Source organism: Rhinoderma darwinii, chromosome 1, assembly GCF_050947455.1.
Source record: "Rhinoderma darwinii isolate aRhiDar2 chromosome 1, aRhiDar2.hap1, whole genome shotgun sequence".
Taxonomy (NCBI): domain Eukaryota; kingdom Metazoa; phylum Chordata; class Amphibia; order Anura; family Rhinodermatidae; genus Rhinoderma; species Rhinoderma darwinii.
Window position 1 is genome coordinate 53,177,418 of NC_134687.1, and position 26,012 is coordinate 53,203,429.

Sequence of the window (26,012 nt, forward strand, 5' to 3'; positions counted from 1 at the left end):
AATATAAAAAAACGCAAGCGTTTAGGAGACTTGTGGAGTGGTTAAACCATAAAGTCACTAGATGGAACATTAATTAGATCGCATAGTTAGGAAAGTCAAGGAGTCATACCTGTGTAGTTTTTCCAGAACCAGTCTCTCCCACCAAGACAAAACTCTGGTTCCTCATAAGGATATCTGTAAAACGTTCCTTGTACTCCCAGACAGGCAATTGCAGACGTTTCTTTAAGATGTCATAGTAACGTGGTGTGTGGGGTAAATTGGTAAATGGATTCACGCCTTGGGGAAGTGCTGCCGGCTTCACGGGCTGAACTGCACCAGCTGTGATATATGGGGTATTTGTTGCGCCACGCGATTCTTTATCTTTGTCTCTATCTCGCTCACGGTCTCTGTCACGATCTCGCTCACGGTCCTTTGATCTGTCATCTCTTTCTCTGTCCTTTCTAAAAGTAAAATAGAAAAACAACAAAACAATCACATAAGAGGTTAAAAATCTTTTAAATTATCAGATCTGCACACAGACGTTAGCACTAAGTGTATTACTTAATCAGTCCTTCTAACACAAGGGCACCAAGTGTATTACTAATCACATCATTGGCACAGCTATTGCTCTAAATTTGTAACCCATAGCTTGGCCATAAATTGGGGACTGTCCCCATTGACAAAGGTAAGCATGTGTAAAGCCACAACACCAGAGATTTAAAACCAGCTACACGTGAACATGACGACGAGTGGAAGCATTGACTACCTCCATCATACACAGCTCTGTCCTTACCCAATTGAAAAAAATTGGGTTGTGCATCCCATTGACTTATGACTATGTGAAAGTACTCATGTTCCATTACAACCTAGGTTGAGTTTGACTTAATAATGAAGAAAATAACTGCACAACAATAGAAAATGTAATCTGATCTGTGGGTAAAAACAAAATACACCTTTTCTGTTCAATCCTTTTTTCTGAAAGCCTAATAAAGATAGAAATAAAATCCACCGTAAGACCTCATGCACACTATCGTAAAAACGCCCGTAATTACGGGCCCATGGACTTCTATTGGCCACGGGTACCTTCCCGTATGCTTACGGGAAGGTGCCCGCGCCGTTGAAAAATATAGAACATGTCCTATTTCAGGCGTAATAACGGCATGGGCAGGCCCATTGAAGTCTATGGGGCTCCCGTAATTACGGGTGGCTACATGTGTGCACCCGTAATTACGGGAGCGTTGCTAGGCGACGTCACTGGATAGTCACTGTCCAGGGTGCTGAAAGAGTTAAGTGATCGGCAGTAACTCTTTCAGCACCCGGGACAGTGACTACCGCTGGAGTTAACAGTATTAAAAGTTAACTTACCCAGAACTCCTCTTCTTCCTCCAGTCCGGCCTCCCGGGATGACGTTTCATCCCATGTGACCGCCAATCACAGGCTGCAGCGGTCACATGGACTGCCGCTTCATCCAGGGGGGACAACGACCCAGGGTACGTATGAACTTTTTTTTTAAACTTTTAAACGCTGCGGAAACTCTGCCCGAAAGGGCTGCCCCTTCTCTCTATCCTGATAGAGAGAAGGGGCTAGCGATTAATGCAGAGAAAACGGGTCCGTAAATACTGGTGACACCGGACCCGTATTTACGGTGCCCGTAAATATTGTCTGTAAATACTGGAGGAATACGGGTCGAATACGTGTGACAATGGACCCGTATTTACAGGAGGAAAAAATAAGTTTATGTGCATTGGGCCTAAAGGAGAAACTATGCAGGATACTTTAAAACCTCTAAGGCGGGATTCACACGACCGGGTCGTTCCCGAGCCCGAGTGTCGGCCGGTAAAATCGGCAATTTTGCCCGGCCGGTTTGCATAAAGTTATGCATCCGTGCCGGGCCGGGCAGATCCGGACAGTGACATCAGCGGCAGCTCCTGAAGGGGAATCCCCATGTGTTCGGGGATTCCGCTTCAGGAGTTTCCCCTGATGTCACTGCCCAGATATGGACAGAGACATCAAGCGCTCTGTCCAGGAGCGGAATCCCCGAAAACACGGGGATTCCGCTCCTTCAAGGAGCTAAAGTGCGGCTAGCACATAGCAGAGCGGGGAGATACCTCCCCGCTCTGCTATAGTGGCGTCGCTACAGTAGTAGCAGCAGCAGCAGCTGCTGCTACTACTACTACTAGCGGCGCCATCGAAGGTGTCGCCGAGCCAGGGTGCTTTTAACAAGCAGGGGAAGGGAGCCAGCGCAGCGCTCCCTCCACTTGCTGTACACCCCGGCCCTGCAACACAGTGTACAGCGATGCCATTCGTCAGAATGGCATCAACTCCTCCTCCTCACATGCACTCTGCGCTGTGAGGAGGAGGAGATAGAGCGCAAGCGCCGGGAAACCCGGCCATCACTCGGAACACATTCCGGTGATGGCCGTGTAATACCCGGCCCCATAGACTTGTATGGGAGCCGGGCGGCCGGGTGCCCGGGCAAAGATAGAGTATGTCCTATTTTTTGACGGCCGGATTTTCCGGCCGTCAAAAAATCGGTCGTGTGAATAGCCCCATTAGGGGTCTATCATTCCTAATGCAGCCGGGTGCCGGTCGATTTATGAACGGCCGGCACCCGGCCGGGAAACCCTGCCGTGTGAATGAGGCCTAAGCAGACATGCTGACAAAGACCAGGCTGCGGCTGTTGTCATGCAACGAACTAGATATCCTGGAGACGCATCCCCTGATCCACCTATTCATACGCTGTCAGAAGGAAAGCCGGCCACACATTAAATCTAATCCAACAGCAGATGTCAGAGGAGGGAGGATCAGGCACCTTGGATTTCAACATGCCCGATTCTTTGTCCCCATTTGGAGATGAGCGGGTGCCTGTAGTGTCTGGCAGAGATTTATCTCCCCCTCCTGGGCAAGCAGAGTGTGCAGCAGCTATTGCATGTGTACGTCCAGCTAAAGATGCATCTGCACCAGTTTCCACTTTTTTTAGTACAGGTTAGAAAATAAGATGTTGGCTTGTTGGTTGCTATGGAGAAAGGCAAAAAATTTTACATTTTCAAGCTGGCTCCTGTAATTGTCTAAAACAATGCTTCTCTAACTGTGAGGCAGTATTGATGCAGCGATTATATGCTGCCGCAATCTCTGGGTCAGTAACATAATTGACTTTTTATTGTAACATTCTACTGGGCTCAAAAGGCACATTTTAAGACAAATTGAGGTCATTTTTTGATATTTTAAGATGGACTACACCAATGGTAAAGCCCATGCATCATCTTCAGGCCCCATTCCAAGAAGATTGAGGAGCCCTGATGTAAGATTCCATTATTTAGCCCAACTTGTGTTTTGTTTTGAATCACCTGGCATCAAGAAAAAAAACTGTGCCTTAGGATACCACACCCACCACGTGTTCCGGCAAAAAATTCTGCCTCCCATTCATTTCAATGGGTGTCGGACGCTTCTCTTTACCCCACTAGCGGATTTTTTTCAGTTAGCGGGAAAAAATCATCCTGCCCGATCTTTGGGTGAGTACCACCCGAACCTCCCATTGAAGTCAATGGGAGGGGTAACCTTCCTGCCAAAGCCTGTAATAATGACGCGGGGGATTTTGCCGCTGTGTGAACGGACCCTTCAGTTACAAGAACATGTTGCATAATTTGATACGGAAAATGCGCCTAACATTTTGATGCTGTTTTATGCTGCGGATTTTGGTGTTTTGTTTTTTTTTTTAAATTAACTTGTCAGACACAATTCTGAGGCTGGAACGCAAGATAAATGGTCAGGCTGCAGATTTTAAAATATGCACCGCAAGTCAATTTTTAATTCAATTTGTAATTACGGGAGCGTTGAGAGGCGACGTCAGGAGAAAGTCACAGTCCATGGTGCTGAAAGACTTAACTGATCGGAAGTAACTCGCTTAGCACCCGGGACCGTGATTACCGCTGGAGTTAATAGTATTAAAAGTTAACTTACCCAGAACTCCTCTTCTTCCTCCAGTCCGGCCTCCCGGGATGAGGTTTCATCCCATGTGACCGCTGCAGCCAATCACAGGATACACCGCATCGGCGGTTAACTGTGCAGGGTGTCTGCCCTGCTCTCCCCGTTGCCGATCTGTGGCCCGTCGCCGCTGAAATCAGCAATTAACCTCTTCGATGCAGTCGATTGCGATCGCTGCATTGAAGAGATTTAGAGCAGATCGGCAGCCCCCCACATGCATTTGCGGGGGCTGACGATCCTTGCCACGGCAACCGGAGGCCAGACAATGGCTGTCATGTAAATAAGCCTATTAGAACCAGCCGGAGGCTGGTTCTCATAGTCACTGACAGGAAGCCTGTCATGTCACAATGACAGTTAGGGTATGTTCACACGACCAAGTTTCAGACGTAATTTAGGCATTTTACGCCCCAAATTAGGTCTGAAAAACGGCTCCATTACACCGACAAACATCTGCCAATTACTTTCAATGGGTTTTACGAAGTACTGTGCTGACGACCTGTCATTTTACGCGTCGCTGTCAAAAGACGGCACGTAAAAAAGACTGCTCGTCAAAAGAAGTGCAGGACACTTCTTGGGACGTAATTGGAGCTGTTTTTAATTGACTCCATTGAAAAACAGCTCCAATTACGTCCGTAATGGATGGTGCGAAAAACGCGAGTACGAGCAATTACGTCTGAAATTCAGGAGCTGTCATATTTGGTATATGTTCGTAACGACCCAATCTATAAAACAAAATTATTTTTCCCGCACGGTGAACGCCGCAAAAAAAAAACAAACAACGCTAGAATCACTTTTTTGGTCACCACGCCTCCCAAAATATACAATAAATAGTGATCAAAAAGTCGCATGTACCCCAAAATGGTACCAATAAAAACTACAAAACTACAACCCGTCCAGCAAAAAACAAGCTTTTTTGACTGAAAAACAAAAAAGTTATGGCTCTCAGAATATGTTGACAAAAAATTTATTATTTTATAAAGAAGTGATTTTATTGCGCAAACGCTGCAAAACATAAAAAACTATGTATAAATGGTATCGCCGTAATCATATCGACCCGCAGAATAAAGTAAAATTGTCCTTTACAGCCCAGGGTGAACGGCATAAAAAATAAAAAAAAAATAAAAAACATTGTCGGAATTGCTGGTTTTTGGTCACCTTGCTTGCCAAAAAATGGAATAAAAAGTGATAAAAAAAAAAAACAACAAACGCATGTACCCCAATACGGTACCAATGAAAACTACAGATTGTCCTGCAACAAATAAGCCCTCACCTTAGGCCCCATGCACACGACCGTATTTTTGTCCACCCGTAAATACGGGTCCTTGGTCACACGTATTCGACCCGTATTGCACCAGTATTTACGGACCCGTGCCCGTAAATACGGGTCCTTGGTCACACGTATTCCACCCGTATTTACGGGCACGTTTTCGCTTGAAAAATTACACTGCAGTAATCGGCAGCCCTTCTCTCGATCAGTGCAGGATAGAGAGAAGGGACAGCCCTTTCTGTAATAAAAGTAAAAGAAATTCATACTTACCCGGCCGTTGTCTTGGTGACGCGTCCCTCTCTTGACATCCAGTCTGACCTCCCTGGATGACGCGCAGTCCATGTGACCGCTGCAGCCTGTGATTGGCTGCAGCGGTCACATGGGCTGTAACGTCATCCCAGGAGGCCGGACTGGAGGAAGAAGCAGGAAGTTCTGGGTAAGTATGAACGTCTTTTTTTTTTTACAGATTTATCTATATTGTGATCGGTAGCCACTGTCCCTGGTGCTGAAAGAGTTACTGCCGATCGTTTAACTCTTTCAGCACCCTGGACAGTGACTATACACTGACGTCGCCTAGCAACGCTCCCGTAATTACGGGTGCACACACACGTAGTCCCCCGCAATTACGGGAGCCCCATAGACTTCTATGGGCCTGCCCGTGCCGTAATTACGTCATGAAATAGGACATGTTCTATATTTTTCAACGGCACGGGCACCTTCCCGTAAGCATACGGGGAGGTACCCGTGGCCAATAGAAGTATATGGGCCCGTGATTACGGGCCGTAATTACGGGTGTTTTTACGGTCGTGTGCATGGGGCCTTAGGGATGTCACGATACCAGAATTTGGACTTCGATACCGATACTTCGTTTAGTATTGCGATTTCGATACCAATTCGATACTTTGCCAACAGCAATAAAAAAAAAAAAGTTTTTCCATTTTCTGATGTGAGGCGCGTGGTGTGATGATTAATTTAATAGTCATTAACCCCATCATGTTTCTCAGTCATAATGGGTTAATGTGTAAGGTACATGATGGGGTTAATGACTATAAATGTGAGGCACGTGGAGGTTAAATTCACCATCACACCTCGTGACCCACAATAATGCCTTATTCACACGACAGGGTCCCGCCCGATTGTCGGCCGATCAAATCTGCAGTTTTTCCCGGCCGACATTTATGAATGCATGCATTTAGTTTTGCATCCGTTCCGTGCCGGGCATATCTGGACAGTGACATCAAGGGCAACCCCTGAAGGAGAATCCCCATGTGGCCAGTGATTCCACTTCAGGAAAAGCCCCTGTCGTCTGTGTCCATTTATGGACACTGAACGTTACTGGCTTCGCCTGATGTGGAATCCCCGGTCACAGAGTGTTCAGGGATTCCGCTTCAGGAGTTTCCCCTGATGTCACTGCCCAGATATGGACAGAGACATCAAGCGCTCTGTCCAGGAGCGGAATCCCCGAACACACGTGGATTCCGCTCCTTCAGGGAGCTAAAGTGGGGCTAGCACATAGAGCAGGGAGATACCTCCCTGCTCTGCTATAGTGGCGTCGCTACAGTAGTAGTAGCAGCAGCAGCTGCTAGCGGCGCCATCGGCCATGGAAGGTGTCGCCAGGCCCAGGGCGCTTCTAAAACAAGCAGGGGAAGGGAGCCAGCGCAGTGCTCCCTTCCACCTGCTATACACCCGAGCCCTGCCACACAGTGTATAAACTTACCTCCAGCGTACAGCCATTCGTCCGAACTGGCATAAACTCCTCCTCCTCCTCAAATGCACTCTGCGCTGTGAGGAGGGAGCGAGCGACGGAATACATGGCCATCACTCGGGACACATTCCGGCGATGGACGTGTATTACCCGAAAAATCGGTCGTGTGAATAGCCCCATTAGGGGTCTATTGCTCCTACTGCAGCCGGGTGACGGCCGTTTTATGAACGGCCGTCACCCGGCCGGGAAACCCTGTCGTGTGAATAAGGGCTAAGTGATAGAAAGCAGTTTTTATTTTTTTTACAGCGTACACATCATAAATGATACAAAATAAATTGTTGTGCAGGTTATTACGGCCGCGCCAATACTGAATGTGTATATTTTATGTATTGAGACTTATTTTAATGTTTATTGTAAAAAAGGTGTATGTGTATTATTTCTAATTTAACATTACTTTATTTTTAAACTTTAATGTACTGGTATATATCTATGTTACAGTACATTAGCCTGTGTACTGATAGTACACAGGCAGTTGTTATGACATACCTAAGTATGCCCTAACAGGAAATATGGTAGGACAGCCCTGGGGTCCTTCAATAGACCCTGGGCTGTCTGCCCATATATGGTATGTCCCTCAATCGCGTCACAGGGATTCCTGTGATGCGATCCAAGGGGCATCCCCCCGTCTCATTTTATCCTTAAAGAGGCTCTGTCACCAGATTGTGCAACCCCTATCTGCTATTGCAGCAGATAGGCGCTGCAATGTAGATTACAGTAACGTTTTTATTTTTAAAAAACGAGCATTTTTGGCCAAGTTATGACCATTTTTGTATTTATGCAAATGAGGCTTGCAAAAGTACAACTGGGCGTGTTGAAAAGTAAAAGTACAACTGGGCGTGTATTAGGTGCGTACATCGGGGCGTGTTTACTACTTTTACTAGCTGGGCGTTGTGTATAGAAGTATCATCCACTTCTCTTCAGAACGCCCAGCTTCTGGCAGTGCAGATCTGTGACGTCACTCACAGGTCCTGCATCGTGTCGGCACCAGAGACTACATTTGATTCTGCAGCAGCATCAGCGTTTGCAGGTAAGTAGCTACATAGACTTACCTGCAAACGCCGATGCAGAATCATCTGTAGCCTCTGGTGCCGACACGATGCAGGACCTGTGAGTGACGTCACAGATCTGCACTGCCAGAAGCTGGGCGTTCTGAAGAGAAGTGGATGATACTTCTCTTCAGAAAGCCCAGCTAGTAAAAGTAGTAAACACGCCCCGATGTACGCACATAATACACGCCCAGTTGTACTTTTACTTTTCAACACGCCCAGTTGTACTTTTGCAAGCCTCATTTGCATAAATACAAAAATGGTCATAACTTGGCCAAAAATGCTCGTTTTTTAAAAATAAAAATGTTACTGTAATCTACATTGCAGCGCCTATCTGCTGCAATAGCAGATAGGGGTTGCACAATCTGGTGACAGAGCCTCTTTAATGCTGCAGTCAGCTTTGATGGTAGCATTCAGGGGAATAGCGGCGGAGAGGAGAGGTTTCTGTGATCTCCGCCGTTATAGAGCGGGGCTGCGGCTGTGTAATACAGCCATTGCCCCGCTCCTGACAGGAAGTGCGAAGGCGGTCAGCATGAGGTGATGCAACCGGCGCTGCAGTAATGAGCGGACAGAACATGGGTGTTTTGTAGTGCGCCCGCCATGTTCTGTCTTCAGTGCCGCCGCTCATTAGTGCAGTGCTGGCCGCATCACCTCATGCTGACAGCACGCACTTGTCATGACTCCGGAGCGGGGCAATGGCTGTATTACACAGCCGCAGCACCGCTCATACATTCATGTGTTACAATACTGAGCTGTGCGGCTGCCCAGCTAAATATCGAAATACATGAAATAACGGTATCGAACCGTTTGGGTATTCAGAGTATCGAAACAGTATCGAAGTTTTGATGCATCGTGCATCCCTACCTCTCACAGCTCCGGTGAAGAAAAAATAAAGTAGTGCTGGCTCTCAGAATATGGCGATGCAAAATGTGAAGTGTTCCAAAAGCAGATAAGATCGGGCGCCATTTATCAGTGCAACATAGGCCACATATCTACGGATTATAATTTATTTACCCCGTTATTATGCCCTGAAGTACTCCGCACAGATTACATATGCCCCCACATTATAAACTGAAATACCAGCAAAACGGCTAACAGAACTGCCAAGCAAAATCTGCGCTCCAAAAGCCAAATGCCGCTCCCTCCCGTCTGCGCCCTACAGCGTGCCCAAACAGCAGTTTACGCCCACAGATCTGGCATCACCATACCCAGGAGAACCTGCTTAATATTTTATGAGGTATTTTTCTTCAGTGGCACAAACTGGCCACAACATATTGTTCTCTAAAATGGCATATCAGTGGAAAATGTTAATCTTCACTCTGCACCATCCGCTGCACATTAACCCTTTCGCATGTCGTGATGTGGGGGGTGATGCATGGAGCGGGCTCATGCAAAAAAATTGGATTAGTCCAGAAAGGGTTTAATTACTTTCTAATGAAAAAACATTTATGACCACATTTGGGGTATTGCCATACTCGGGAGAAATTGCTTTACAAATGTTGGGGTGCTTTTTCCTCCTTTATCCTTTGTGAAATTTAAAAAAGTCAACATTTTAGTGGAAATAATGTGGATATTCATTTTCATGGCCTAATTCTAATAAATTCTGCAAAAGACCTGTGGGGTCTAAATGCTCACTATACCCCTAGATAGATTCCTTAATTGGTGTAGTTTCCCAAATGGGGTAACTTTTGGGGAGTTTCCACTGTAAGGACAGTCCGCAGTGGAATTCTCCAGCGGCCGTTTTTTACAGTGGTTTCAAATCATTTTTGGGCAAGTTAGTTCAGACATTGCGGAAAACTCCGCTGCGGACCATAGGCTGCGGTGCAGAATTTTCCCTCCGCAGCATGCTCATTACATTGCGGAGAAGCGGAATTTCACTGCGGATTTCAGCCTTTGCAATGCAAAAACTTAAATCTGTGGCAAGTCCGCTGTGATATCTGCAACGTCCGAATTACCTGTCCAATATGCAAATGTTGGTGCAGATTCGTTGCGTAATTGCCCCAAATCTGCACCAACAATTTCAGCGGAAAAACGCTGCCACGTGTGACCATGCCCTTAAGCATTCCGAAGTTATTACCACATAAAGTGACAGGTCAGATTTGAAAAATCGGCTTCATCCTGAAGTGGTTAAGAGCCATACTTTTTTTTTATTTTTCCACCGATGCAGCTGTATCAGGCCTTTTTTCTTTTTGCGGGACGACTTGTAGTTTTTATACATACCGTTTTGCAGTACATGCGACTTTTTGATCAATTTTTAACAATTTTCTTTTTAAGTCAGGATGAACAGAAAACAGCAATTCTGGCATATTTTTTTTTATTACGCATGTAGTGCAGTGTATTAGAACAGCGATCAGGGCCTCCTGCCCTGAAGTCCCCTAGTGGGACAAAGTAATAAAGTTAAAAAAAAAGTTAAAAAAAAGGTGTGAGAAAAAAGTTTTAAAAGTAATAAAAGTAAAAATCCCTCCTTTTCCCTTATCAGTCCTTTATTATTAATAAAAATAAACTAAACAGAATTGGTATCGCCGCGTCCGTAACGACCTGAACTACAGAAGTATTTTGTTATCTATCCCACACGGCGAACACCATAAAAGAAAATAAACCATACCAGAACAACAATTTATTGGTCACTTCACCTCCCAAAAAATTTAATAAAAGAGGTCAAAAAGTCGCATGTACCTAAAAATGGTACTGATCGAAACTGCAGTTTGTTACGCAAAAAACAAGTCCTCACACGGCTTTCTTGATGGGAAAATAAAAAAAGTTGGCACTTACAATAAGGGGATGTTCACACGTCTTAACAAATTACGCCTGAAATTGCGGAGCTGTTTTCAGGCGAAAACAGCGCCTGAATTTCAGATGTTTTTGCAAGTACTCACGTTTTTAGCGGTGTCCATTACGGACGTAATTGGAGCAGTTTTTTTTTTTTTGTATAAACTCTTTTTATTGAAAGTAGACACATATGAGATAACAGGCATTATTATCTTTACAAACTTATTTCCTTGTGACATAGTACATTAACCCCTTCCCGCTCCTTGACGTACTATTACGTCATGGCAGCTGTATCGTTCGCGCTCCATGCCGTAATAGTACGTCTCGGGAGTAACGGCCGTTTCGGCCGTCCTCCCGACACATACAGGAGCTGTGACGCTGCTGTCTTGTTCAGCAGCTGTCACAGCTCCTACAGCGGGGACCGATCGCTGTGTCCCCGCTGATTAACCCCTTAAAAGCCGCGTTCTATAGAGATCGCGGCTTTTTAGGGGTTAAGCTGCCATCGCCGGCCTGCTACGCGATAGCGGCTGGCGATGGTGACTATGGCAACCGGACACCAAACAATGGCGTCCGGCTATGCCATAGACGGAAGCCTAGTGGGTCCTGACAACGTCAGGACCCACTATGCTTGCTGTCAGTGAGTAGCTGACAGTTCTAATACACTGCACTACGCATGTAGTGCAGTGTATTAGAATAGCGATCAGGGCCTCCTGCCCTCAAGTCCCCTAGTGGGACAAAGTAATAAAGTTAAAAAAAAGTTAAAAAAAGATGTGTAAAAATAAGAAAATAAAAGTTTTAAAAGTAATAAAAGTAAAAGTCCCACTTTTTCCCTTATCAGTCCTTTATTATTAATAAAAATATATAAACAAACAAATAAACTATACATAATTGGTATCGCCGCGTCCGTAACGGCCTGAACTACAAAATTATTTTGTTATTTATCCCGCACGGTGAACGCCGTAAAAAAAAATATTAATAAACCGTACCACAATCACAATTGTTTGGTCACTTCACCTCCCAAAAAATGGAATAAAAAGAGATCAAAAAGTCGCATGTACCTAAAAATGCTACTGATGGAAAATACAGTTCGTTACGCAAAAAATAAGTCCTCGCACGGCTTTATTGATTGAAAAATAAAAACGTTATGGCTCTTAGAATAAGGTAACACAAAAAGTGAATGATTGTTTACAAAACGTATTTTATTGTGCAAACGCCATAAGACATAAAAAAAAACTATAAACATCTGGTATCGCCGTGATCGTATCGCCCCGCAGAATAAAGTTAATATATCATTTATAGCGCACGGTGAACGCTGTAAAAAAAAAAGTATACAAAAACAATAGTAGAATTGCTGTTTATTAGTCACCACGCCACCTAAAAATAGAATAAAAACTGATCAAAAAGCCGCATGCACCCCAAGAAAACTACAATGCATTCCTCAAGGGGTCTAGTTTCCAAATTGGGGTCACTTTTGGGGGGTTTCCAATGTTTTGGCACCACAAGACCTCTTCAAACCGGACATGGTGCCTAATAAAAAGGAGGGCTCAAAATCCACTAGGTGCTCCTTTGCTTCGGAGGCCGGTGCTTCAGTCATTACCGCCCGAGGGCCACATGTGGGATATTTCTCTAAACTGCAGAATCTGGGCAATACGTATTAATTTGTGTTTCTCTGATAAATCCTTTTGTGTTATAAAAAAAATGGTATAAAAAGAGTAAATTTCACCTCTACTTTGCTCTAAATTCCTGTGAAACACCTAAAGGGTTCATAAACTTTCTAAATGCTGTTGTGAATACTTTGAGGGGTCTAGTTTCTAAAATGGGGTGTTTGATAGGGGTTTCTAATATATGGGCCCCTCAAAGCAACTTCAGAAATGAACTGGAACCTAAAAAAATAAATAAATGAGGCAATACTTCGCTTCTTACATTATACTGATAATGAGCCGTGCCCACTCCGAGATGACCCCAGTTTTGACCGTTTGTATAAACGGAGACCCCTATTAGACCGTTCCAGTGCCCGGTTTTCCCAAGCATACACCCCCGAGAAGTGTTTTTCTATTGATGAGTCCCTGGTACATTTTAAAGGGAGGGTTCAATTCCGCCAGTACCTGCCAGGTAAGAGGGCAAGGTATGGCGTGAAGATGTATAAGCTGTGCGAGAGTGCATCAGGGTATACCTACAGGTTTAGGATATATGAAGGAAAGGCCACCCCCAAACCAGACTGCATCCTGGACTACAATAGGTACATGGGAGGGATGGACTTGTCAAATCAAGTCCTGAAGCCCTACAGCGCCATGCGGTGTGGTATAAGAAGCTGGCCGGGCACATCATACAGATGGCTTTGTACAATGCGTATGTGCTACGTCGATGTGCAGGCCAGAGGGGAACTTTCCTGGAATTTCAAGATCTAATCTTTAGGGACCAGGAAGGGGGGGCACCCAGTACTTCTGGAAGCGAGGCCACACGCATCGTACCAGGGCAACACTTTCCAGGAGAAGGTCCCCAAACCGGTGGAAAGGGAAAGAGTCAAAAGAGGTGCAGAGTCTGCTATAAGAGGGGGATAAGGAAGAACACAATATACCAATGTGACACGTGTCCCGAAAAACCAGGGCTCTGTATAAAAGATTGTTTTAAAATGTATCATACATCCCTTGATTTTTAATTTACCCTGATGCACTCCGCACAGCTTACCCCCCTCATCTTTCCCTTCTGAGCCCTGCCGTATGCCCAGGCAGCTGATAACAGCCACATGTAGGGTATTGTCGTACCCAGGAGAACCCACATTACAATTTAAGGGGTGTATATCTCCGGTGGCGCATGCTGGGCACACTATATTGGACACTGAAATGGCATATACATATATAAAATTGCAAATCTCACACTGCACCATCTGCTGCGCATTATCTTTTACACAGTACCTGTGGGGTCAAAATGCTCACTACACCTCTAGATGAATGTCTTAAGGGGTGTAGTTTTTAAAATGGGGTCACTTCTCGGGGGTTTCAACTGTACTGGTACCTCAGGGGCTTCTGCACACATGACTTAGCACCAGAAAAGCTCCAGTAGGCCAAATGGTGGTCCTTTCCTTCTGAGCCCTCCCATGGGCCCAAAGGGCAGTTTATCACCACAAATGGGGTATTGCCGCACTAAGGACAAATTGGGCAACAAAATGGGGTATGTTGTTCCTTGTGAAAATAAGAAATTTTGATCAAAAATGACATCTTATTGGAAAAAATATAATTTTTTTCATTTCACAGCCCAATTCAAATAGGTGCTGTGAAAAACCTGTGCGGTCAAAATGATAACAAAAACCATAAATGAATTCCTTGAGGGGTGTAGTTTCCAAAATGGGGTCACTTCTGGTGGGTTTCCATTGCTTTGATACCTCTGGGGCTCTGCAAATGCGACATGGCACCCGAAAACCAATCCTGCAAAATCTGGACTCCAACAAACACATAGCGCTCCTTTCCTTCTGAGCCCTCCCATGGGCCCAAACGGCAGTTTATCACCACAAATGGGGTATTGCCGCACTAAGGACAAATTGGGCAACAAAATGGGGTATGTTGTTCCCTGTGAAAATAAGAAAATTTGATCAAAAATGACATTTTATTGGAAAAAATGTCATTTTTTTCATTTCACAGCCCAATTCAAATAGGTGCTGTGAAAAAACTGTGCGGTCAAAATGATAACAAAAACCATAAATGAATTCCTTGAGGGGTGTAATTTCCAAAATGGGGTCACTTCTGGTGGGTTTCCATTGTTTTGATACCTCAACGCCTCTTCAAACCTGGCATGCTGCCTAAAATATATTCTAATAAAAAAGAGGCCTCAAAATGCACTAGGTGCTTCTTTGCTTCTAGGGCTTGTGTTTTAGTCCACGAGCGCAGTAGGGCCACATGTGGGACATTTCTAAAAACTGCAGAATCTGGACAATACATATTTAGTAGTGTTTCTCTGGTAAAACCTTCTCTGTTACTAAAAAAAAATTGAATAAAATTGAAATTCAGCAGAAAAAATGAAATTTGCAAATTTCATTTCCAATTTGCTTTAATTCCTGTGAAATGCCTGAAGGGTTAAAAAACTTTCTATATGCTGTTTTGAATACTTTGAGGGGTCTAGTTTTTAAAATGGGGTGTTTTATGGGGGTTTCTAATACATAGGCCCCTCAAATCCACTTCAGAACTGAACTGGCACCTTCAAAAAAAGGCTTTTGAAATTTTCTTAAGAATATGAGAAATTGCTGTTTATGTTCTAAACCTTGTAACGTCCAAGAAAAATAAAATAATGTTCAAAAAACGATGCCAATCTAAAGTAGACATATGGGAAATGTGAACTAGTAACTATTTTGGGTGGTATAACCGTCTGTTTTTCAAGCAGATGCATTTAAATTCTGAAAAATGCTATTTTTTGTAAATTTTCTCTAAATTTTGCAATTTTTCACAAATAAAGACTGAATATATCGACCAAATTTTACCACGAACATGAAGCCCAAAGTGTCACGAGAAAACAATCTCAGAATCGCTTGGATAGGTTTAAGCATTCCGACGTTATTACCACATAAAGTGAAATATGTCAGATTTGAAAAATGGGCTCTGAGCCTTAAGGCCCAAACTAGGCTGCGTCCTTAAGGGGTTAACACTGTTTATCAGTGAACATTCACATCTTATCATAACATGCCAATTTACATACCATGTCAACTATTGTTAATGTGCTTCTTTTTCAGTATCAAAACATGCGTCTACTAATTTTCAGAACAAGTAATTAACAGACATACACACATTTAAAGAACATGAAAAAACATGTGAACCACTGTGATCATATCTCAGATATATTTTTAGATGTCAGATGAACAGATACCTGGATTGAAATGTTAATAAACACCTATTTTCTAACTCATTATCCCTTTGTAATTTTCGTAACTTTCAGACCTCTCACTAATTCTTTACGCCTCTATTTCCCTTTCATATTTTAAACCTTATCTCTATATTCTATCCAAGGCTGCCATATATTTAAGAAAGAGCTTCTGTTTTTGTTTTCCCATCCAGCTAGTTCTTCTAATCTACAAATCTGATGTATTTTGGCCACAAGTTGGGATCTGATAGGTGTAGATGTCTCTTTCCAATGAGCGGGGATCAGTAGTTTGGCTGCAGATATTATATAAGTAGGTAGATTTTTAGTTGAAGGCGAAAAATCTTTAAGAGGCAACCAGAGTAACACTAGTTCTTTCGTGAGTTTTATTGAGACAGAACACACGTCCAAAATCAAAGTTTCTACTTCCTTCCAGAATCTCTGAATTTTCGTACAAGACCACCATATATGTGACATATTCCCTATTTCTTTATCACATCTCCAGCACATGTTCACTGGCGAGAGTGATATGTTATGTAAAAATTCAGGTGTTCTGTACCATCGTGTGAGTGTTTTATAGGAGTTTTCCTGTACTCTAATACATCTCGAGAAGCCATGGGAGTGTCTCATAATAATGGATCTCTCTTTTTCAGAGAATCTACAACCAAATTCTTTCTCCCAAGCACATATAAAACCCGGGATAGTTTTTGACATATCAGATACCAGTTCTTTATATATCTTGGAAATAGATCTTTTGGGAGCTGTAGGAAATAATGTATAATTTTCTAACCAAGTTGGCTCCGATTTTCGCTCTTTTGTTAACATCAACTTCTGGCACGTATATGTGAAATCTAGCGTCTGTAGATAGTTGGGCTGCGGTATGTGTAGTTCTCTGTGTAATTGCCCCAGGGACGGTAAATCAGTTTTTTCAAAGAGCCTTGCTATTTTTATGCAGTGCAGATGTGACCATGTCTCCGGGACTCGAGTACAATTCTTATTTACTAAACATGGTGCCATGGATAAAGGTGTCAGAATCGAATACATATTATTCTGTAGATGTAAAGCCGAGGAAGTTTGACATACCTTAATCAGCCCCCTAGTCATATCACTCTGTATCAATGTTCTGGGGGGCAGTTGTGATTTCACCCATAAATAAGATACCAGGTCATTACCCAAAGAATGCCTTTCTATATCGACATGTGGAAGTGAGATATTGTTATCTGCTAGCTGTGTCCATCTCCCTAATTGTATAGCTCTATAATAAGTATTCAGATCAGGAAATGACAACCCTCCATCACCTTTCTTCCTCAACAGTTGCGCGTATGCGAGTCTAGGACGTTTTTTATTCCATAAGAACTCCATGAATAGTCGTTTGAATCTAGAAAAGTAATATGTTGGTATATCAATGGGCAAGGATTGTAAGATGTAAAGAATTTGAGGTATGACAAATGCTGAAATAAGGTTTTTTCGGCCAATCATTGACATAAATGGTATGTTCAATTTTACTAAAAACTTTTTTATTTTGTAGTATATCGGATTATAATTCCTATCAAACAGCATCTTTGGGTTCGCTGTAATTTTTAAACCTAAATATTTTAGTTCAGACTTCGGCCATTTAAAGGGAGACTGTGTACTGACAGCTAGGAACATATTCTGTGGTAGTGACACATTAAGCGCTTCTGATTTGTCATAATTGATCTTAAAATTAGATACCTGGCCAAAATCTTCAAAGATCTGTAAAATTTTTGGAAGTGCTTCCAAGGGGTTGGTTATGTATATTAACAAATAGTCAGCGAAGGCTGCCGTTTTGTGTTCAAAATTCCCTAACTGAAGCCCTTTTATTGTGGGAGTTTGTCTTATCTTTAATAGCAAGGTTTCCATTACAAGTATGAATAAGGTAGGGGATAGGGGACATCCCTGACGTGTACCATTCCCAATAGGGAAGGGATCTGAAAAGACGCCGTTCACTTGTATTCTGGCTGTGGGATTCTTATATAAGGAGAAAATTGCGTCTATGAATTGTTGCGGAAAATCAAATTTATTCAGAACCGCTCTTAAGTAAGGCCAGTCAATTCGGTCAAAGGCTTTTTCTGCGTCTGTACCAAGCAGCATCAGAGGAATCTTGTGTTGTTTTGCATAAAAAAGGGCTTGAATGGTTCTAGTGGTGTTAAACTTCCCCTCTCGTCCAGGTACAAATCCCACTTGTTCCATTCCTATCAGCTTATTCAAAAAAGAACTAATTCTTGTCGCTAGTATTTTTGCCCACCATTTTAAGTCCGCATTCAGTAGGGAAATAGGTCTATAGTTACCGCATCTTTCCAGATCCCTCCCCTCCTTAGGGATTATTGTGATGTTTGCGGCTAATGCTTGTGTTTTGAAGCTTGAACCCTTCATAACATCATTACATACTGACAGGAAATAAGGCAATAGGGTTTGTTTAACCCCTTAATGACCGCCGATACGTCTTTTTACGGCGGTCATTAGTGGGCTTTATTCTAGAGCGCCGCCAAACTACGTCGCTGCTGTAGAATAAAGTAAACAGAGAAGGGAGCCGTGAAATCTCCCTGCTCTCAGCTGCCAGAAGCAGCTGAGGGCTGGGGGCGTCCCTGCTCTGCCGGGTGAGATCGATATTAGTATCGATCTCACCTGTTTAACCCTTCAGATGCGGTGCACAATAGCGAGCACCGCATCTGAATGGTTTTGGAGAGAGGGAGGGAGCTCCCTCTCATCTCACTGACACCCGGCGATAAAATCGCCGAGTGTCTGTGTCTTCTATGGCAGCCGGGGGTCTAATAAAGACCCCCAGGTCTGCCTGCAGCGAATGCCTGCTAGATCATGCCGCAGGCATGACCTAGCAGATGCCTGTCCGTTTTAAACGGACAGGCAGTAATACACTGCAATACAAAAGTATTGCAGTGTATTATAATAGCGATCGGAGGATAGGGAAGTCCCCTAGTGGGACTAGTAAAAAAGAAAAAAAAGTTGAATAAAGTTAATAAAAAAAAAAAAAGTGAAAAAAAAAAAAATGAAAAACCCAGCTTTTCCCCTTACAAAATGCTTTACTATTAAAAAAAACTACAATAAAGCAGAAAAGTTACACATATTTGGTATCGCCGCGTCCGTAACGACCCCGACTATAAAGCTGTTACATTATTTAACCTGCACTGTGAACGCCGTAAAAAATAAAATAAAAAACAATGGAAAAATTGCTGTTTTCTGTTAATCCTGACTTAAAAAAAATGTGATAAAAAGTGATGAAAAAGTCGCATCTACTCTCAAATGGTACCAATAAAAACTGCAAGTCGTCCCGCAAAAAACAAGACCTTATACAGCTATGCCGACGCAAAAATAAAAAAGTTACAGCTCTTCGAATGTGACAATGGGAAAATCTAAAAAATGGCTTGGACATTAGGGCCCAGAATGCCAGCAGGGGGAAGGGGTTAAACTTTTTAAAGTAAATAATAGGAAGACCATCTGGTCCAGGACTTTTCCCGTTTGGAATGGAGCTCAAAGTTTTTTCTATCTCCGCCAGAGTGAATGGGGCAGTTAATGAGGATTTTTCCTCTTCTGTCAAAGATGGTGCCTCAATTGATTTCAGATAATTCTCTACCATATCAACTTGCGAAACCTCTTTATTTAGGTCACAATCCTTATGTAGGTTATATAACTCTGAATAATAGTTCCGGAATTCTTGAGCTATTTGGGCAGTCTTCGTGATTTTCTTATTTGATTTGTTTTGGATAGATGCTATAAACGTTTTCCCTCTTTGCTGTTTAATGAGGTTTGACATCATTTTATTCCCTTTATCCCCATGTGCATATGATTTATATTTGAGTAATTGAAGGGATTTAGCTGCCCGTACATTCAATACATTTTTCAGTTTCTGTCTGAGATTCTGGAGTTCTATCTGATTAGCTTGTAGTTGCGATTTCTTGTGTACTGTTTCTAGGTAGGATATTTGGTTTAACACCTCATTTATGAGTTGAGATCTCTGTCTCTTTACGCGTGAACCCAAAGCTATTAATTCTCCTCTCACAAACGCCTTGTGTGTCTCCCATAGTATAGGTCTGGATATGAGAGGGTCATCGTTAAAGAGGCTCTGTCACCAGATTTTGCAACCCCTATCTGCTATTGCAACAGATAGGCGCTGCAATGTAGATTACAGTAACGTTTTTATTTTTAAAAAACGAGCATTTTTGGCCAAGTTATGACCATTTTTGTAATTATGCAAATGAGGCTTGCAAAAGTCCAAGTGGGTGTGTTTAAAAGTAAAAGTCCAAGTGGGCGTGTATTAGGTGCGTACATCGGGGCGTTTTTAATACTTTTACTAGCTGGGCGCTGTGAAGAGAAGTAACATCCTCTTCTCTTCAGAACGCCCAGCTTCTGACAGTGCAGATCTGTGACGTCACTCACAGGTCCTGCATCGTGACGGCCACATCGGCACCAGAGGCTACAGTTGATTCTGCAGCAGCATCAGCGTTTGCAGGTAAGTAGCTACATCGATTTACCTGCAAACGCTGATGCTGCTGCAGAATCAACTGTAGCCTCTGGTGCCGATGTGGCCGTCACGATGCAGGACCTGTGAGTGACGTCACAGATCTGCACTGTCAGAAGCTGGGCGTTCTGAAGAGAAGAGGATGTTACTTCTCTTCAGAGCGCCCAGCTAGTAAAAGTATTAAAAACGCCCCGATGTACGCACCTAATACACGCCCACTTGGACTTTTACTTTTAAACACACCCACTTGGACTTTTGCAAGCCTCATTTGCATAATTACAAAAATGGTCATAACTTGGCCAAAAATGCTCGTTTTTTAAAAATAAAAACGTTACTGTAATCTACATTGCAGCGCCGATCTGCTGCAATAGCAGATAGGGGTTGCAAAATCTGGTGACAGAGCCTCTTTAAATGTAAAGAATTCTTTCAATTTACTTTCAATTGAGGCCACATCTTTAGCGTTTTCTAATAGTGTATCGTTCAATCTCCAGTTCCACTCCCTGGCAGGTAAATCTGTCAAGGTTATCTTAATAGAGACTGGGGCATGATCTGATATGGTTATGTTCCCAATTGTGGAGGAACATATTTGGGGTAAATACTGTTTAGATAAAAATAAGTAATCTATGCGATGGTACGAATCGTGTGGGTTAGAGTAGAAGGTATAATCTCTCATAGATGGATGTTGAAGTCTCCATACATCTATTAACTGAAATTTGGTTAACGTAGCTTTAAGACGTCTGAGGTTTTTGTGGGCAATAGGTGATATTCTTGAAGAGGAATCCATAATCGGATCTAAAGTTAAGTTTAAGTCTCCTCCTAATATTATGAGGCCCTCAAAAAAAGGTTGCAATATTCGCATTACATTCAACAACCACTGCGCCTGTCTCACATTCGGCGCATAGAGGTTTACTAGTGACTTTCCTACCTGAAATAGTGCCTTTAATAAAGATATATCTACCTAATGGGTCTACTTGTGAGGTTTCAAGGGTAAATGGTATAGTATTTCGTATGGCAATTGATACACCTCTAGAAGCCGCAGGATGCGTACAATGATACCATTTATCATATGTTTTAGTATGAAGTGATGGGATCCTGTTTGTTTTAAAGTGTGTTTCCTGCAAGAAGACCAAATCGGCATCCTCCCGTCTCATTAAGTTAAAGGAACAGTGTCATCACAAATAATTTTTTTATATGTTAAAGATGTTAGTGCTTTAATAAAAACATTTATATTCATTTGTGTGTTTGTGTTCTACTGTTTCTTATTTTTACACTTTTTCTTCCCTATGGGGGCTGCCATTTTTTGTTCCATTTCTGTGTGTGTCGATTAACGACACACACAGACATGGAATACGGCAGCCACAGTCCCATAGGGACTGCGAACGGCTCCCGTCCCATTGACTGCCGTGTACGGCGTCTGTGTGGGAACTGCGCATGCGCCGCTCCCACACAGTCCTATTCGAAATTGGCGCCGTCCGGCGCCATTTTCCTGTGGACCGGAAGTCGCGGCCGGACAGTAATATTACTACTTCCGGTCGCGGCTTCCGGACTTGTGCACATGGAACAGCGGCAGCAAACGGAGCGGACGGGCCGGAGGGAGCCGCGGCGGCAGGAGCAGGTAAGAGATTTCAATGTATGTTAGTGTTTGTGTGTGTTTACTACTGTATGTAAACCTACTACACTGTGGGTTACCTCAAAAAATGGCGACACACAGTGTAGGAGGTTAAACCTTTCAAACCCCTCGTTTATCCCTGCACTAGCCAGGATAAAGGAGGGGGGGATGCTGAGAGCTCACTAGAGCGAGGGCTTTTAACCCAATGTTGCAATGCTGCAATTTTGGGAACTAGCTCCATCTAGTGTCCAAAAATGGGTAGTATTATAAATTAGAAAAAATTTATAATATTTCCTGACTCGCGAAAAAAATAAAAAAAATTTGAACAATGTTTAATCACCCACACACTAAATGTTTAATTTTTAAAAAAAAAACATGTTTTTCTGGCAACACATTCCCTTTAAATATCTGGCTTCTTTTTTGCGGAATATTCAATCCTTTAACATTAAATGATATTATTTTGCACGAAGCCATCTATCCACCTCATTGTGAGACAGACACAGTGTTATCCAAGTACGATCACAGTGTAAACTTAACAAATTATGTACAAATGCATTTTTATGCATATCTTCTATACCCTGCCCGCTATATATAACAGAGCTTATCGCTATATCAAGACATAGAATTGACCTTAGTTTGATGACCATAGAGAGATAGTCAATCTCAATGGTCGCGGTTTGTTTTCTCTTACTAGAACAATAGTAAAGTAAGGAAATAAAAGAAATAAATGAAATAAAAGAGATAAAAGAGGGGGGGATAAGCATAGCGCCACCAGATACAAATTCCCCCTCCAGAAACTTTAGCAGCGAACTGAACAATTTTGCAGTAATGAATAGCTTCTCCTCTGTATCTACTAGATTGAATATAGGCTTATTGTATACATGAATTACATAAAGCAGCCATTTTACATTTTCTCGTCTACATATATGTACTGTGAAAAAGTCACTTTTCAGTGTAAAATAAGAGCGTATACTTGAAATAAAATATAATAATATAAAATTACGTGGATGTTTGAAATATAATTAAACATTTGTTTTACAACACTCACGCAATCTTCTTAGTTCACCGCTATCTGTAGATACGAGAAAATAATGTACTATAACATAACGTCCTACTATCCAAATCAAGTGTCTCGGGGTCTGAAGTCGGTCGCTTGTTGTTTCTTATTTCTTGGAGATTTCATTCTAGAAGCTCTCTGCCACTCCTCTTGTGACGGTAATACCGGAAAATTTTGATCTAGTTGTGCCGGAAGCCAGGACGGGATCTCAATTGGTTGAATTTCTGTCTTCTCCCAAAACTTCGGTAAATCCTCTGGAGCTCTGATAGTAATTTGCCGTCCATCTTTTATGGTTGCTAATCCGAACGGATATAACCATCTCACAGGTAATTTCTTAGATCTCAATTTATCCGTGACAGGTTTCAGAATTCTCCTTTTAGCAAGGGTGCTAGGAGCAAGATCTTGAAAAAATAGTAGTTTGGACTCTTCGAACTGAAAATCTCCTTTTTCTCTCGCCGCTTTCAACAAGCATGCAGTATCGACAAAGCTCAGCAGTCCGCAAATTATATCTCTCGGCGGTTCATGCAGTGCGGGTTTTGGTCTAAGAGCTCTGTGTACACGTTCTATTACTATTGTAGCAGCTCTCTCTTGCCCCACCAATTCCACAAAAATTTGGTTCGTCACCTGATGCAGCACTTCTCCTGATGTCAGTTCGGAGAGGCCTCTTATTCTTATGTTCCGTCTTCTGCTGCGATTTTCTTGGTCCTCTATCATCAGGTGGGTATTATTGATGTGGAGCTGGTGTGATGCCAGCGTGATGTTAACCGCGGCACTATGTTCCAAAATGGAGGCTTGGGCTTCTTCCAGCGTATCCACTCTGCTCCCAATTTGTCTGATATCATTTTTTATATCCGCCAACTCCTGCATTATCGGTGAGACCGCTTGTGTCAGAGCTTTCTTAAAATATGATCTCGATAATGTATCTCTGCTCCTTGCCGTGTCCGAATAGGCTGTTGAACTTTCTCCATCGGAGTCGTCATCTCCGGCATCATCTGCATGGCGTTCCAGCGCCATTTTAGTCGGGGACGTGAGTTTTTTCCTTAGGAATTTGTCCATTTCTGGTTGTTGTTTCCCCTGTTTTGTCAGACCAGGAGAGTCCTTGTACTTATCTTTAGAGGTTCTCACCATCTTGTCTCTATAATCTGCTTAGAAGCTGTTGTTTCTGGAGGTGAAGTGAGGAGCTCCCGAGTTAAGCGTCCATCACAAAGCTCGGTAACTCCGCCCCCCATTGGAGCAGTTTTTTAATGGAGTCAATGAAAAACTGCTCCAAAAACGCCCAAAGAAGCGACATGCACTTCTTTGACGCGGGCGTTTTTTACGCGCCGTCTTTTGACAGCGACACGTAAAATTACACCTCGTCTGAACAGAACATCGTAAAACCCTTTGCAAGCAACGGGCAGATGTTTGCAGGCATTATGGAGCAGTTTTTTCAGGCGTAAAACGACCGAATTACGTCTGAAAACAGGCCGTGTAAACATACCCTAAGGCAACAAAAAAAAAAAAGTAGATGATTTTTTAGAAAAAAGCATTTTATTGTGCAAACCCCACAAGACATTAAAAAAAAACCCTATAAACATATGGTATCGCCGTAATCGCATCACCACGCAGAATAGAGTGAATATGTCATTTATAGCGCACGGTAAACACTGGAAAAAAAATAAATAATATAGTAGAATTGCTGTTTTTTTTATCAGTTTTTATTCTGTTTTTTTAAGAGACGTGGTGCCTCTTAAAAAAACAGAATAAAAACTGATAAAAAAGTCACATGCATTCCAAGAAAACTACAATGAATTCCTCAAGGGGTCTAGTTTTCAAAATGGGGTCACTTTTAAGGGTTTTCCCCTGTACTGGTACCTCAGAAGCTCTGCAAATGCGACATGGTGCCCAGAAACCAATCAAGCAAAATCTACATGCCAAGTTAGCGCTCCTGCCTTTCTGAGCTCTGCCGTTTGTCTAACCAGCCGTTTATGCCCACATGTGGGGTATTGCCGTAATCAGAAGAAATTGCTTTACAAATGTTGGGGTGCTTTTTCTCCTTTATTCCTTATCAAAATGAAAAAATCTTGCCTTTATCCGAAAAAATTTATTTTCAATTGCACAGCCTAATTCCACAAAAAAAACTGTCCACTATACCCCTCAATAAGTTCCTTGAGGGTTTGAGGGGTGTAGCATGTCAAATAGGATCACTTTTGGGGGTTTCCACTGTTTTGGCACCACAAGACCTCTTCAAACCGGACAGGGTGCCTAATAAAAAGGAGGCCTCAAAATCCACTAGGTTGGTCCTTTGCTTTGGAGGCCGGTTCTCAAAACTGCAGAATCTGAGCAATAAATATTGAGTTGCGTTTCTCTGGTAAAACCTTCTGGTTTACAGAAAAAAAATGGAATAAAAAAGGATTTTCTGACCAAAAAAAATAAATTGTAAATCTCAACTCTACTTTGCTTTAAATTCCTGTGAAACCCCTAAAGGGTTCATAAACTTTCTAAATGAATACTTCGAGGGGTGCAGTTTCTAAAATGGGGTGTTTGATAGGGGTTTCTAATATATAGGCTACTCAATGCCACTTCAGAACTGAACTGGTACATAAAAAAAAAAAAAAAGAGGCTTTTGGAATTTTATTCAAAATATGAGAAATTGCTGCTTATGTTCTAAGCCTTATAAAAATAAAAAGAATGTTCAAAAAATTATGCCAACACATAGTAAACATATGGGAAATAAAGTGCCCCAGGGTTTTTTGCAGCCCTCCCCATTACATGCTACACATGTATGGGGAGGTGAAAGGTTCTCTTTAAGAGCACCATTTTTGGGTACATATTTATTGATTAACTTTTATTATTATTATTTTTTTTGGGGGGGGGAATAGAAAAAAAACCAGCAATTTCGCCACACTTTTTTGTGTCCTAAATTTACGCCGTTTACCGTTGGTATAAAAAACACAGTAACTTTATTCAACAGGTTGTTACGATATCGAATTTATATAGAATTTGTATGTTTTGATACTTTTACACAGTAAAAACACATTTTATTTGTTTTTTGTGTCTCCATATTTGAAGAGCCATAACTTTTTATTTTTCCGCCGATGCAGCTGTATGAGGGTTTTTTTTGGGCGGGACTTGCTTTTATTGGTACTATGTGAAATACATGCGACTTTTTGATCACTTTTTCACAGAAAACAATTCTTGCATTGTTTTTTATGGC

General features: G+C 42.4%; 1 protein-coding gene across 1 annotated transcript in view; it reads right to left on the bottom strand.

Annotated features, from left to right (window-relative positions):
* DHX15 (DEAH-box helicase 15) overlaps positions 1-26,012 on the bottom strand; it is a 67,314-nt gene that overhangs the window by 34,875 nt on the left and 6,427 nt on the right. The window contains exon 2 of the mRNA XM_075858746.1: positions 110-440. Coding sequence (XP_075714861.1) covers positions 110-440 — 331 coding nt within the window. The remainder of the gene's footprint in view (positions 1-109; positions 441-26,012) is intronic.